The 16,258-nt window shown below is 42.0% G+C and overlaps 1 protein-coding gene across 2 annotated transcripts in view; it reads left to right on the forward strand.

Annotated features, from left to right (window-relative positions):
* Nucleotides 1–16,258, forward strand: part of kcnn1a (potassium intermediate/small conductance calcium-activated channel, subfamily N, member 1a) — a 40,700-nt gene that overhangs the window by 19,715 nt on the left and 4,727 nt on the right. For both annotated transcript variants that reach the window (XM_040171207.2, XM_078099072.1), the window contains exons 3-8: nucleotides 1,538–1,633; nucleotides 2,260–2,678; nucleotides 11,209–11,350; nucleotides 12,183–12,293; nucleotides 12,919–13,046; nucleotides 15,407–15,476. In XM_040171207.2, the coding sequence (XP_040027141.2) occupies nucleotides 1,538–1,633; nucleotides 2,260–2,678; nucleotides 11,209–11,350; nucleotides 12,183–12,293; nucleotides 12,919–13,046; nucleotides 15,407–15,476 (966 nt within the window). The remainder of the gene's footprint in view (nucleotides 1–1,537; nucleotides 1,634–2,259; nucleotides 2,679–11,208; nucleotides 11,351–12,182; nucleotides 12,294–12,918; nucleotides 13,047–15,406; nucleotides 15,477–16,258) is intronic.

The raw sequence follows: 16,258 nt of genomic DNA on the forward strand, positions 1-16,258 counted from the left end.
TTGTAATTGAAATAACGACCTTACGATCATTAGCCGGGTGCAGTGCGTGTTTTTACACCATGGCTGTTAAATTGATTTATGAAATGGCATCTTACCAACATCAGGGTAGGGGGGGGGTCTTGTGTTTTACAGGTTCTAATTTTCTAAATCTATGCTGCGTACGCGTACACATACACAACACAGCAATGGCACCCAGCTGGCCTGTTTATCACCAGGAGCACTCACTGTGGTGGCCCCCCTGCTAATGCTAGCCTTGCCTCTTCCGCACCCACAATTAAGTGGAAAGTCCCCCTGTTAGTGCTGGGCCTTGATTAATTGGTAGTTTAGATGGCGGGAACAGAATCCCTAGAAGATATCAGGCTGCACCTGCAGCTGCGTTGTTTAGCAACCTCCTGACCGTGCTGTTTGCTCACTTTGAAATGACGATTAAGCTAATAAGTACCGTTTGTGTGTATTAGGGTGTGTGCGTATAAATGTATGTACCTTTTGCGAGCACAATTGTGTTTAGATGTAGCCTGATTGAAATTATGAAACCGGCCTAAGATAAATTTATTATTAATGTGGGTCCTTTATTTCCCCTGACTGCACTCCTTTGGAGCACCGCATTAATCTGGCAAATTTTAAGGCACTTAAGTGATACTGAAATTGTCTTTCTTATCGTTAAATGACAACAGTAAACACTAGAATAAGTGACTTCCTCCTGTTAAGCAGAAAGAAAAGAACATTCACATCTGTCTCATGCTGTTCAACGCTAACACACAACTACGTTACTGTGGGGTGAGTCGGTCGTCCTCCAATCAGGGTTGGCGGTTCGATCCCAGGCGGCTAATCCGCATGTCCATGTGTCCTTGGGCAAGACACTTAACCCACCATTGCTCCTGTAGCGGTGACCACAGTGTGTGCATGTTAGTTACTGATGGGCAGGTGTGTGTGTGTGTGTGTGTGTGGTGGCTCCTGTCATCAGTGTGTGAATGGGTGAATGATGTCATGTAGTGTTAAAGCGCTTTGAGTGGTTGGAACACCAGAAAAGCGCCATTACAAGTACAGTCCATTTACCATTTACAACTAGTCATCCAAAAGTTTCACTGAAGCAGCCTGGATGCTAAGAGGTAAACTCCCACTCCGTAAGCTCCACACCTCACCTGAGCTCAGTAAACTCATCTCATGCTTATTGTTCTTAGGAGCATCTGTCGCCGTCCCTAACGCTGCATGTAGAGAGTATCTATCGAACGGTACAGAAACCTTCTTGCCCCCACTTTGCCCGGCTGGATGTTTCTTCTATTCCTTTAACATTAGAAGCATTTGTTTTTGATGTAATTTGCAAAGACTGCCTCCACCTTTGCTCCGATGCAAACGGAAAGCCTTAGTTCTTTAAGGATCCGTCAATATTTCCGTTTATACCGGCTAAATGTGCAAATGAACTCAAGGAACAGTGTATCTCGTTTTTCTCATAAGATTTCCATGTATATGTATTCAATTTGTGTCTAATTAACCATGTTTTTCTAATACTTCGCTTTGTTCTTTTCTCTCACCACAGGAATCTTCATACTCATTTGCACTGAAATGCCTTATCAGCCTTTCCACTGTTATATTGCTTGGTCTTATAATAATGTACCATGCCCGGGAAATCCAGGTGAGTTAAACACATAAAACAATAGTGATAATGGGGATTTATATTTCTACTATTGGGCCTTGATAGAAACTACTGACATATGGCTTTGATTGTGCCCAACAGTTATTACTGAGAAAATGGATTTATGCTTGCAATAATATCCACATTCATGATATACACGTTTTATATTATACAGTATGCATACTCAAGAGGGTAATTTCATCGTAACGCTACAGTCCAAACAAGTGGTTCATTCGAATTACGCAAGTAAAACATATCACATTTCTATTATGATTATTAAGTTGTCTTGAGCAGTAAAACTAATTCAACAACATCTGTTGATGAAACTTCAGATATTATCCTGGGAACTTCTTAGTTCCATCTAGATTCATGATCTGTTTGTTGTTCTGTTTGACAAAGATACATCTGACTTATTACATCTGAATTGAATGAGATATTTCAAATATTTTTGTTTTATGAAAACAGCATTAAATCAGCATTACATCAAATGATCAAATGATGATTCAACATGTTGTAATGATAAACAGTTTCAAGTGGTTGGGTGTTGACTAGGATGTAAAGATGGCAACAAGAAAAGTAAAAAAGCCTTTAAACCAAGTCCTTGGTGTGTGTCGGTTTCTCTACAGCTGTTTATGGTCGACAATGGTGCGGACGATTGGAGGATAGCCATGACGTATGAGCGGATCTTCTTCATCGTGCTGGAGCTGCTGGTTTGTGCCATCCATCCCATCCCGGGCCAGTACGTCTTCACCTGGACGGCCCGGCTGGCCTTCACCTACACGCCGTCGGTGGCCGACGCCGACGTGGACATCATCCTCTCCATCCCCATGTTCCTGAGGCTCTACCTGATAGGCAGGGTCATGTTACTCCACAGCAAGCTGTTCACGGACGCTTCATCTCGCAGCATCGGCGCCCTCAACAAGATCAACTTCAACACACGCTTCGTCATGAAGACCCTCATGACCATCTGCCCGGGAACTGTTCTGCTGGTGTTCAGCATATCCTCCTGGATCATTGCTGCATGGACTGTGCGCGTCTGTGAGAGGTAAACACAGGGTGTGAATAATGGATGTCGCTGGCGACAGATTGAAAACAAAATGGCTGATGCACATCCTTGTGGATTACTAGACACCTTTATTCCATCGCTCACTTGTTAACCTTGTTTTCAGTTACGCAACTGCACAGGTCCAAAGAGTTGGAGGTGGACTTAGGACAGGTTACATATCAATACTGTACTGTTATACCGCTTAAAGACACCCTGACATCCATTCATTAGCTCAGCGATCGCTCCACGACTCCCCGCCCCTTCTTTTTATCGCTATTTTAGATAGCTTGTCCATAATTCATGAGTATAATTGTTTGTTTGCTGAATGGTTTGTTTTGGTAATGCAGAGCAGCCCCCAGGATCCCTTAACCCGTTTTCTCCCCAAAACTGAGCAGCGGGCTTCGTCTCAAGGGGGGCGGCAACGATTCTCCCTGAAAACGATAGAGACGGGGAGAACTGAAAGGCTTTTCTTTTTTTTTTTTCTTTCTCGTTTTGCATTTGCATAGGGAAATGAGACGTTAATGCCAGCTTTGATGTTTCAAAGTCATTTGTGCGTAGTTGGAGTGGAAGGAGGACTTGAGTAGGGTGGGTGGAGAGTGGAAGATCTGTCGCAGCAGTTCCTGTCAGACCCAATGTGAAGCTGTACATGTGCTGCAGTGTAAAAGTCAAGCATCAGCTCTAGCAAAGGCTCTCAGCGGGCCCTGGCGACGGACGCTCAGTGTGCTGCCGCAGCTCACCTGACTTTTACTAAGAACATCCCCTCCGTGGCTCCACCTTTACACCAGTCACTAACCTAACCTCCGCTCCCTCGCACGCCTCCCCCGGACCCTCGGCTGGTGTGTTTTAACTATCAAAGGCTGAACCAGTATTGAAAAGAGCAGCTGACCTTTGACCCCAGCTCCTCTGAAACACAGTGCGATTTAATTGATGTCACCTCAACTAAATGTTGGAACAATTAAAACAACACACGGTCCAATTTGTCTAAAAAGTCGACCTCAGTGGGTTATGATGCATTATATTTTGGGAATTCCGTGGCTTCTGATAACTTTCTTGTTCATAATCTAATAGTTTGATGGGAAATGCTAATCTAACTTTCCTACTGATAATTACTACTGCTGTGTTTGTATTGAGAACTGCAGCAACTGCTTAGCTCAGCTTAGCACAAAGACACGAAACCAGCGGAGACTACAAGTTATTCAGTTTATGTCTTAGATGATTTGGGTTGACAGTCAGGCTAGCATTCTCCAATCTTAATGCTAAGCTTATGTTGCTTGATATTGCCATATAGTGAGCTATGGTATAGGCATTAAAGTGGTATTGATCTTCGGCAGCCTCGGCAAGAACTCAAATGTATTTGCCAAAAATGAATTGCCCAAAAAACAATTACTTCAAATTGAATAAGTCATCAAAGATGATTCATTGATGATTGGGTCAATCAAAGACAAGAGTACCATATGAAATAATACAACAAAACAACTAGAGAATGGATGTCTGACACGGTCCGTTTGGAAATCTGGATTTAAATTAGTGGCGGGACGCGAAGCACAGAAACTCCACCGGAATCTTGGTTTTCTCTCACGTTCTGTGACCCTCTTTCCATTAGCAGCGCATGCCGTTGGTCCTTTGGTTTCAGAATAACATGTGTTCAGATGGCTGGATGTGTGTGTTACTAAGGATGGGTGCGAGCATGCACACGTAGGTGTGTAAGTGCATGTTTGTGAGCGCGTTTGTATAATGTTTTGTTGTACTTTCTATTTCCCCACTATGCTGCTCCGTAGGGATACCATGTGAGTCCTCGTTCTCTTAGCCGTGGAAAAAACAAAAACAAAAACAAAAACCTCGTATCATTTTGCATCGAGCTGGCGCCACTAGTGCCCTAAGTGGGGTTAGAGGGGTGGGGGGCGGTCATGGGGAGACGGGTCAGCCCCTCAAAAGCAATTAGGCAGTGATCCTTTCCGAACTCAGTGTGGCAAAGGGGGGTTTTCTGGTCAGAAAACAGGCTTTCAGTGGCTGTTAGGAGCACATGAGAGACGGACGGTGTGAGCAGCACTTGGAAGCAAGCGACTCTTTGCTAACTATCGTGTGGTAGGCCGGTATTGGCTGGAGGAGGAGGAGGAGGAAGAAATTTGTGGAAAAATGGAGCAGCTCCTTCAAGTCACCTTCATGAATCTGCCAGAGGGCAATTTGTCTTTTCTCATCCCTTTTCTCTCCCTGTCCTTATGCAATTGTTATAGATCCGTGGTGCACAAAAAGTCTTTTTAGCAGCGACTCCAAAGATTTGTTGAGGAGCGAAAGCCTTTCTGTTCGTTGTGCTCACACATTACCATCCCATTACGTGTCTCCCTTCGCAAAATTAATTCAACAGTGTTGAAATGGTTTTGCAGACTTGTTGCTTCTGCCCCAAAGATTTTGCTCTAAAGGTGAAGACAGTTCGTCATCTGTAGCCAAAAGAAAGTCTCATCATGCAAATAGAGGACAAAAGTAATGTCATTTGGTTCTGGGGTGTCTTCTAATATCTACCACAGCAGGGTTGTGATCCTGAGAACTTGTGAACTATATATTTCATTTCATGTATATTACATTTATATTATAGCTAGTGAGGCAAATGAGGGCAGTTTATAAAATACATTCCCTGCATATGCTTTGGATTTATCATTTGGTCGGATGGATTTTTTTTAAATCCATGGTCAGTCTAGAAATGTAAAAAAACAACAAGTATTTTACGAAATTACCTTCTATTTTTTTCTCCTGTGATGAAAGCGGAGTCGGCAGTTTTTGTTTACACCCATCACCTGAGGGTCTTCATCCCCCTTTGTCCTCTCCTCTGGTAAACATGAAAACAGCATGCCGGTTTTCATGTTTACTTTTCAATCCCATTATTCCGGGTAACAAAAAAAAAAAAAGGTGGGTGGGAAAAAGAGGCGCTTGTTCTCCAAAGTGCTGTTGGTGACTTTGTGTTGAACACGCCGTCACGCTGTCACACTGACACCCTCCTGAGCCAATCAAAGGGCGGTATGATGTGGGATTGGACGAGCACAGAGTCTACCTGGAAGATGCCTATGGGGGGAATGAAAGACACACAACCAGGGGGAAAGAGAGGTTTGGAGCTGGGAGGGATGCTAATGTTACAGTAGATGGATTCAATGCTGTTCACTGGACCGCTTTCTGTTCCTTCTTGATACAGCCCATCTTCAGAGCTAACCTGCCTCAACTAAGCTCCTTGACTAAGCTCTTTTTGGCTTCTCCCTCCCAACCACGAGGCTCCCTCCCTCTCTCTCTCCTACTCCTGACTGATCCTGTGCAGATCTCCTACTGTACCCGTCTAACGTGGCATGCTCTGCCGTTTCTCCTCATCTCTCCCCACTGCTGATTCCTCTTCCCTTTGCCTTTCCGTATCCATAACAAGCAGGCCTAATCTGGCCAGAACTCAGTTACACACTCACATGCATGCCTTGCCTTGCCTGCCTCCCTGGTCCTGCGCTCCTTTTTCTCTTTAACTGTAATCTAGTCCTTTTCCGCTGCTGTTCTAACTTTGTTATCCGAGATAAAAACGCTCTTTTTCGCGGCGATGTGAGACTTTCTGTTGCTCACCTTGCTTCCTCGGGTGAGGACCCGTTGGCAAGCGCTTAGCTGACTTGCCTCTTGGATTATCAGGCTTGAGTTGCCAGTCAGCTACACCTACAACCAAGGACCGACAACCAGATTGTGTCATTGCTTGGATTCAGACAGGCAAGAACAGGCCGTCCGACAAGTCAGACAAACACACAGCGATGTAACTTGAACTTTCTCACTCTGACACAAAATATTCAGATTGACTTTACAACTTTACAGTTTCCAGGCTGCGATTGCCACAAAGCTGTTTCCATTAGTTTGTGATTAGATTCGATTTCAGTATGCCTCTGTATTTTTCTGGCTAACCGGATGATGACAACTTCAATCAATCTTTCAAAGCATTTATGTCCACCATTAATGACATAGATTTGACAGACATTACTTAACAATCTGAGACTTCAATCCAACTCAACAGTGAGCCCCAAGCATCACAAAAGGAAATGTGTGTAGTTTGCTGTGCATTTGGAATCTACAGTAAGCGGGTAAAACCCCGTTGCCTTAATCTCAATCATTCACAAGATTATTTTAAAAACAAACATAAATCAGATTAATTTCATGCAAATTGCTGCAACAGGTGGATTGTCTATGGTTTGACAACTTGTTGTGATGATTTTTTTCAAACAACCCGACCATAAAAAAAAACGCTGATTTGGTTGAATGCTGCGAGCAGTGGGAAGACTGGGAACGGCGAGATTGAGTGCGGAGGTGTAGTTAGTTTGAAGTGAAACTGGTTGTGTTTTAAAGCTTGTTTTGTCCTCTGAAGGTTGGACACCAAGAGTTAGCAGTAAAGTGAACTTAATGACTGGTATGGGATGAATGCTGTTGAATTTATTATATCTAAGAGCAAATAGCCTCTTTTGGGGGGCGAATTACAGCAGATTTATTTTCATGTGTGCTGTAATAGTACGCTATCTATCTGATAACCCTTAAGACAAAACCCTCTGCAGCAGTGAAACATTTAGATTAAGGGCTTCCTGAACGGTGCCTCCTGTCCAGTGGAATTATGGATTAAGAAGGACAGAAAAGGCCTGACTTTGTGCTCAGCTCAGACATGATATTTTTGTAAAGGTAGGGCCACAAGGACTTTGTCAGGGATTGTGGGGAGGTAGGACCCAGACGCAGAGTTCAAAAAGAAAAGGGACTTTAATAGTCAAAAGCAAAAGGCCAAGGGGCAAAAATACACAGGAACCAGGGGGAAAACAGCAGGCAGGAAACTACAAACATCCACGCCGATGGACGAGGACATGCGTGGCCAAAGACAATGACGCGACAAGTGACAACAGACACACATGGTTTAAATACACTAGGGGAGGTGCAGGTGATTGGACACAGGTGGAAACTATTAGACGATCACAGGGGATGACGGGACAAGGCAGGAAGTGAAGTTACCCGGGGACACGAGTGGCAGAAAACTACAAAATACAACAGGAAGTGAACCACACCGTGACAGACTTATGTAAGCTGAAGAATCACAAACACACCCACTTGATTACATCTAGCAAAGGAGCCCTGGAGGCTTAAAAATCTGCAAGTCAGCTAATGCAAGCAATACTTTACTTTTGGATTCACGGCTTAGTCGCTTGGCAGCTATGCATTATTTATATGTATATATATATATATATATTAAAATGCAATCGTATTGGTGGAGCAAAATCATTTTATACCCTGCAACAAATAAGTCACTCATTCTATTAACTTCTATTAGTATTTTTATCGTTGTGTTTTTACACTTACAAACATTATAGAATACACATGTTATAATTCATACGGTCCAGTTGGGAGAGGAGGTTACTGCTTTTCTTTTGCTTATTGGCTGTGCAGTGAAAAAACTTTTTTTAATTGGGTCATCATCACTTTGAGTTTAATCTGCTCATGTTTACTGCAACTAACATTCTCCCCAAGGAGCATCCACATTTATTTGTCCCCAAGTAATCTCAGCCAGCGCTCAAATGAATTTATACCGACAAGACTTGCACTTGTTTTAATTTGTTTTTGTTGAAATGAAACCAAAAGGCAGCGAGGAGAGGAAAAGTGTTCTTATTTTAAGTAAGCAATAGCGGCAGAATGTGGAGGAGGTCATCTGCTTTACTATGACGGCTGACCTGCATCGGAGAGCAGAAACAGAGGCGAGGTTGTGGTTCTCCTAAAGAAAGAACATAAAATAAGGTCTGAATGAGGTCTTCCCTCCTGACCGATATGCGTTTTGGGGACACAGGACATAAGAATGTAGTACTTCAAACGGCTTTCTTCTGTTATTCTTGTGTGTGTTATGTATGTGAAGTGATTCACTCCAAAAGGTAAAAAATCAAATATGATTTATTTTGAGTTGTTTTTGGTCTCATTCTTTTAATATTTCAGATGTTTGTGTATGTGGGAGTAGGCTTGCGTGTGTGTGTGTGTGTGTGTGTGTGTGTGTGTGTGTTTTGGCACAAGTAAGTGCACGGCTCTTTCCCTTTTGAGCCATCGGTACTTAAACATCATGAGCTCATCTACTACACAAAGTAAAGATATCCATATAAAAGAACCCCCCCCCCCCCCCCCCCCTCCAGTGCCGATGAGGCCAGTTGATAGATGGTGATGATTTGAAGAGACTGCTGTTGTCAACTGTTGCCACTGTTGACTTGTTTGGTTGCAGATGGCGCCATAGGGAGTATTGTCATATGTTGTGTTGTGCTGTACTCCCTCCTCTAACCCACCACAGATGCAACGGTATGGCACTCATTTGGATCTACAGCATTATTGTGTATATACCGAAGTGGATTAAACACCATCTATGAAATCTTTGAGTGATTGGTTTCTGGTTAAAGCTTTTGCTGCTGAGTGTCTGTCAGGGGGAATTTAAAAGCAGGGGATATACCACTTGTTCTGGATTAGGTTGAAAGTGGTGCCAGCTCTTCTCCATGCTATTCCAAAACTTGACACAGTATATTGAGAGCCTTAAAGTGCTATCGATTAGCTCCCCGTTCAGCCACTGTCTCTATTCCTGTACAGCTGCTTCTGCTCTTTTTTTATTAGAAAATTATTCTTCGTGGATCTAAAATATGTTTCCACCATTAGAAAAATAGATATAAAAAACAAAGGCTTCTCTAAAATATATAAAGAAATAAAGATGTGTTCTGCATTCTTCTTCGTACCCTTGAGGGTATATTTACAAGAGCAGGCCGCTGTAAAAGTATCTTGTTCTCTGTGCTGAAAGGTGCAGCACATTTCTGCCTGCCTTGAAGACGTGACTCACTCTCTGCTCGCCTTGATAACAAGATGAATGAAATTAACATACTAGTCACTTGTGATTACAATATTTTGCCAGCTGATCAAGTTTAGCCCCCTGGCAGCTATCAAAGGGCAGCTGGCGACGTGTTGGGATGCAGGTAAAAGAGACAGGGGTGTCAAATTCAATGAGCTTCCTCCTTTGTTATTCATCCAATCCCACCCCACTGTTTACAAATGAAAGCCTGTCCGCGAAGACGTACAGTCCCCTTCCACCGGGTGATCCTGCAGTATATTTGTCAGAGGTGGTTTCATCTCAAAATGGATCTCAGGTCGTCCCATCGCTCCCCTGCTCTCAGTATACTGGTTTTGAAGCATGCAGGATGCAGACATCCTTTTTTTTATTCCTGCATGGCATTGCACAGACTGCTTATCTGCATGTCATCTCAGAGGCTTGAAACCTGACACTGACAGCACACGTTTTGGTCAAAAGATGTTCTTCTACCTACTTTGCCCATGCACACACACTTGTGAGAGTGGGAGTTTTAAGAACTTGCAGGGGCATGATTTAGTTGATTTATGAAATTTGATTACAATGAGCTGTCTTGGAAGAGAATGAGGAGTGATTATTTGCCTTCAATTGGAAACTAAAATTAAAGAAATTTTGTATCCGTGCATTAATTAAAGTTAATTGTTCCAGCCATTTTGAGTCAGAAGACCCTTTAGAAAAGCCTTAACAAAATCCCAAGAAATAAGATTCCTTTGATTTTGTCTTGTCAGAAGGATATTGACAGGATGTCGTCTGTTTAATGAATATTTGATTTTTACTCCAAAGTTAAATCGTATCTGATCTCCTCCTAGACAGTCCATTGGGAATAATTAAACAAGTTGAATGAGGGTGTGTGGATAAGGCAGATTTGCCTCAGTTATGGACTTTTGTCTTGCCGCAAAAGGTATGGGAATGTCATCATCAATCCAGCTTTGTACAGTGTGTTTTTTTTATAGATTTCTCTGCATTTGCACTGTGGGCCTTTGGACTGAGAATTCAAGCATATCTGTCAGCTATTTTCAGCAATGCTTGAAGTGATGATTTTGATTGCCAAACCTTTTTTAGGGAAGGGATAGCATATACTCCATGGAGACAGTGACCAATAAGCCGATTGTTACTTTGTTTTCATGCAGCACTATGGGCATTTTTGGATGCTTTGTCATTACATTTGTTGGGTTGTCATATTCAAATGAAGTTTGACCTGCAGTGTTTTTTATTTAGTCACGGCGACATGGCCCCTCTTTTTGTCATTTGAAACATGTTGGTTAAAGTTGTCATTTCAATGCAAATGTCCAATAAGAGTAAGTGATTTTGGCCTTTTGAATGCCTATTCACATCATTTCCCTCCCCAAATATTTTCATAATGGCACTGAACATGAAAAAAACGTTCAGTGGTGTTGCTGAATTCATTTATCTTTAAACTGAAACCATTTTCTTTTTTTCTGACTTTGTGCCAAACTGCTTATACAAAACCGGTGTAACACCTTGCGCCATGATTTTACCTCCTCCTCCTTGATCTTCACCACCTCCCCCTCCTCCGCCCACCACCACTGTTCGGCTCACACGGCACCACGTCATTCTCTAGCATGCTCACGTTCAAGGGACTGTGTGCAGTTTCACTCACTGTGTATATCCCACCTCTGCTTCTCTTCATCACTTCAGGTATCACGACAAACAGGAAGTGACCAGTAACTTCCTGGGAGCCATGTGGCTCATATCGATCACCTTCCTCTCCATTGGTTATGGGGACATGGTGCCACACACGTACTGCGGGAAAGGCGTGTGTCTGCTTACAGGGATTATGGTGGGTTTCTTAGTTCTTACCTCAGATAAACACATAACACTCTTTGTTATAAAACTAAACCCCAGCTCTCACTGCCAACCCCACACTGCAAAAAAATCTACCACTTTGAGATGACTTTATCTTGTTATTTGTGATTGAAAATTGAATTTTTCTTTTAAACTGTGTTTTCATCGTGAAAAGACATTTCATGACTTTAAGCTGCTGTGTCTCATTTATTTATTTATTTACTGTTTATCTTTTCTGAGTTTATTTAAACGTGTTAATCTATGCAATAAATGTTTGCGACAAAACGTTTTAACATAGTTAACGTACATTTGTTTACTTAAACTAAGTACTTTACTTAAAGTAAACCGGAAGTTGATCGTGGAAACGAAACAGCTGCCAGCTGCAGTCAGTTAAATTGGAGAAAGCAAGACGGTAGCTCAAGATGGAGAGAGATTTTTTGCGGAGGAATTCCTCCAGATGTCAAACAGAAAGGGGGGGGGGATCCACTTAAAGCACCACTATGCTAAGCTAGCTGCTAGGCTAAGCTAGCAGAAAGAGTCGCTAGTTCAACATGTTCCAGCCGATGGAATTCTGCCTCCAAGACGATCAAATGTATGTAGTTTTGTGTTTAAAATAACATTACCAATTAAACTGTGTCTAAAATACACGTTTTCTAAAGTGATTACTTTTTAGAATTTTGTAACAACAACAACATTCATTAATCGAGATTAATGAATTTCAAAATGTGCGATTAATTAGTTAATTTAAAAAAATCTATTGACAGCCCTTATAATTATTCATGTAACAAAGAGGCATTTTGAAAGCTTTAACCCTATGTGTTTAACAGGGAGCTGGTTGCACTGCACTGGTGGTTGCAGTGGTAGCCAGGAAGCTGGAGCTGACCAAGGCTGAGAAGCATGTCCACAACTTCATGATGGACACACAACTCTGTAAACGAGTGAGTCACAACATACCGATGCTTTTTAGTTATTCCTGTTTTTCAATTATTTGGGAGGTTGTATCTCCGTTTCAAAAGAACGTTTAATTCAGGTTGATATCAATGGATTCAACAGGTCGTCTAGTTTAATATGATCATGAGAACAGAGGCAGCGGCGGTCTCTGAAGGACTGTATATAGGCCGGGATCACCGACAGAGTCCCCCAGGGTCTCAGCGGGATAAAACAGAAGAAAGGATATATTGCTGCTATATAACATTGTTAATTATGCTGGGACTTTATGGATTTAACTGGAGCTCCCCTTGGGATCCTGACATCCAGTTTGAGAGCCACTGGTTTTCGGGCGTCAACATTATACTATCGTGCAAATGTCCAAAGGCGATACTAGACTATTTAGGCCGGCATTTTACTAACCCCTTGCTCCATTTGTTTTCTGTTGATTTCTGTGTTTGGCAATCACGCTACATTCTAGTATTATGTCAAACTTATTTCCCCCTCCCTCCTCCCTCTATGTTGAAACAAAATGTATGTCCTCGAGCCCCCTTTTGGATATTTGCTCCAACACCAACACTGCCCTTTAAGAAGCTACTGTATACATGTCAGGATTTTCTCATCCTTTCTTCACAGGTAAAGAACACAGCTGCCAATGTACTCAGGGAAACATGGCTCATCTACAAACACACTAAGTTGGTCAAAAAGATCGATCACGCCAAGGTGCGGAAACACCAGCGCAAGTTTCTCCAAGCCATTCACCAGTAAGTCCTGCACAGCTTTCATTTTGTGTTCTCTAAAAATATTGTATTTAACTATAAAGTTATGTGTGGTACAGGATCTTTAGGATGTGTTATAAATAGTTGCAGTGCTAATGAACTCAAGATACTTTAACGTAGTTGAGAATATTTCTTGGGTTTGCAATTGTTATGATCACACACATGTAAACTCTCTCTCTCACACACACACACACACACACACTGCAATCAAGTGTAATGGTCCTCCCTATTTCCCTCCCCGTCCCCCTCTCCCTCCGACCCCCTTTACCCCGTGCTTACAGTGAGAAGTGTAATGGTTTCACTCGTTTCGTGAATGTTGTGGGGTTAAAACTCTGTACTGTGTTCTGTCTTTGTTTTGCTCTATCACTGCAGAGCTCAGAAGTAAGTTGAGTCTTCTATGTATCCTCCTCCTACTGTTTCCTCAACATCCTCCTCCTCTCTCCATGTCTGCGTTTGACATGCATGAAAAAAGCATTTGTAACCACAAAAAAAAAGAAAAGGGCTGGATGCTGAATCGATTTTAGTTATTATTTTTTCTCATTTATACTTCAATGTTTCATTTACTTCCCTCTCCCTCCCATCTCCCCTTTTGAATGAAATGAAACAAAAAAAATAAGCATCAACAATTTGCCACCGGTGTCATAAGTGGCGGGTTGTGTGGAGAGAACGTGTGAAAGAAAAAAGCATCATGCACAGAATGAGCTTGTAGCTTTGTTGGGCTGTTCAGAGGTTCATAATCATCTACGATGTACTGTATAATGTTGCCCATGATTAATATAGCTACTCTGGAGGCTATATTAACCTGCATCAACAGAACTCATCCTACACTGCTAATGGTTTTGTGATGACATGAACACACACACACACACACTCACACTGTAATGTAATTCTGAGGTCTAAATGTTTGATGTTATTATATTGATTTTTGCTTTGTTTTATCCTTGTTATTTGACATGGAAGTCTTAAACTTGCATTTGACATTGATGACTGCACAAAAAGCCGAGACACAACACTAGTTGTTTTTATAGCGGCTTTTAGCCCCTATTCTTTGACGGCCATAAGGGACAACAAAGCCCAGCAAACAGGCACATATGCGCTGAAACGGCTTCACACGGAGATAGAGCTGCAAGCGAGCGGCCTCACTCCGCTCTGATATACTGGGTTACAAATTAATAAATGCCCTTGAACGTCATCCAGTCTTAGAATTAGCCAAACAGGAATGTTTTTCCACTCCCAAATGATGGCTTTGTGATGCCACCGCTAATAATGACACATTATTCGCATCAGCGTCAACAGTTCTTACAAGGCCCTGATGTATTCGAGTAGAGATAAAGAGGCACAATGTTGAAGGCGTCACAAAACATGTCCGACGTATCATTGCACAAGTTATTCGAAATGTCTATATTGCTGTATGTTTAGCAGTGTCATCAGACAGTTTATTTCTGGCAAGCTTCATCTTTTATCTGTGGCCTCCACGCACACGTACACACTGAAAGACCCACGTTTCATTGTGCACTAGTCCCTCACAGTCACTGCACGCTTAATAAATGACCAGTGTGTATATATGTATATATACATATATAGATGTATATTAAGGATTACCAGTGAGCTGTGTGTAGCACTGACAAAGGGCATGTCATCATTTTATTTGTCGATGTCTTACTTTTGGGTGGAAAGAGATGGGAATGTTTTGATTTCAAACAGATTTGGGACTTTTCTTACATGGAAGCATATTGCATTCTTGCAGGAAAAATCGTCATGTTTGTCATGGTAATAGTTCATTTTGGAATTATATTAAGAATTGTTTTCCTTTTTTTGAGCAACAAATTACTTTCTAGTTGTAACTCCAGAAAATACATTGTTGAAGTGCTACTTAAAGCCATCCAATATTATGATAAACAATAGTACGTAACGAAAGAAAACATCCAGATAAAACATGATAAACACTGATCTTTTTTTTTCCTAATGAGTGTAGTATGCTTCTGCAATTCTGCATGTTTTGGTTGGTATTGCATTGACAAAGGCCAGGAATGCTTGTGTATATATTCATATATATTTCTATAAACTATATGTATGTATACATTGAGATATCTAAAGTACATATATTTACAATGCATGCAGGCCTCTTTCAAATGTCTTCAGTGAGAGAGCACATCTGATAAAAAAAAATGTGTTGTTCCTCCTCCTCTTTTCTTCTCTGTCGGCTTTTCTGTCTCTTCAACCCCCCCGAACCACCCGTCTCTCTATACACCCCTCTATTGCCCTTATTCCCTCTGCCACTCTCTTTCTCCTTTGTCCACCTCCTCCCTCCTCTTCCTGCTCCTACCTCGCTGTGCCTCCACCAGACTGCGCAGTGTGAAGATGGAGCAGAGGAAACTCAATGATCAGGCCAACACATTGGTGGACCTGGCAAAGGTAAATCTCCTGACATTTAAGTCATCACATGACTACTTGCTTTTTTTAATGTTTTTGATTAACCAACTGGCGAGTACCAAAGGGCACACCATCTCTTCGCGCGACCTCATTCTTCAGGCCAATAACTGGAGACATCCATGCAAACCAGCAGCTATCCCTGAGTTCTGCTGAATGCAGTTGGTTGATATTTGTCAAATACGCAAAAATCTGTGCATGAACTCAATTCACAGTGAAGTGTTCCCACTAAAATCCTTTTTAGAAGCGTAACAGTTTGAGTAACCTGACGCACACCGTAAACAGTATCTAGCTGTAAGAAGGTGAATGCAGTCATGCCTCGGTAGCTTCTGTCCTGTTGCATAGACGTCAGCAGATCCACCCGAGCAGAGCAGAGAGGGGGTTCAAAGGGAGGCGCATGACTGCAGCCTCATTTGATGTGGATGGCATTTGCACTCCAGTGTGTATTTTAAAAGGTTCTGAGGCCAACTCCTTTAATGTGTGTTTACTTGCCCTTACTGTGCTAGATGGTCAGAGCCCTCTATGTCCACCCTACAGTGCAGTCAACGTCTCTCTGTTAAGCACTACGGTGAAATTACCCGTGATTCCTGTACCGAAGACAAAATTCCTAGGCTTGAAAAAAAGCATTGATATGAAATATTTTGAGCTCTACTGCTCTTAAATTATATGTAATAAGGCATTCATTTTACCATAGTAAAATTCAATATAGATGTTATTGTATTTTATAGAACTTACAAGTCTGAATAGAATCGTTAAATGTAAATACC

The sequence above is a fragment of the Gasterosteus aculeatus genome, chromosome 3 (genome assembly GCF_964276395.1).
Source record: "Gasterosteus aculeatus chromosome 3, fGasAcu3.hap1.1, whole genome shotgun sequence".
Taxonomy (NCBI): domain Eukaryota; kingdom Metazoa; phylum Chordata; class Actinopteri; order Perciformes; family Gasterosteidae; genus Gasterosteus; species Gasterosteus aculeatus.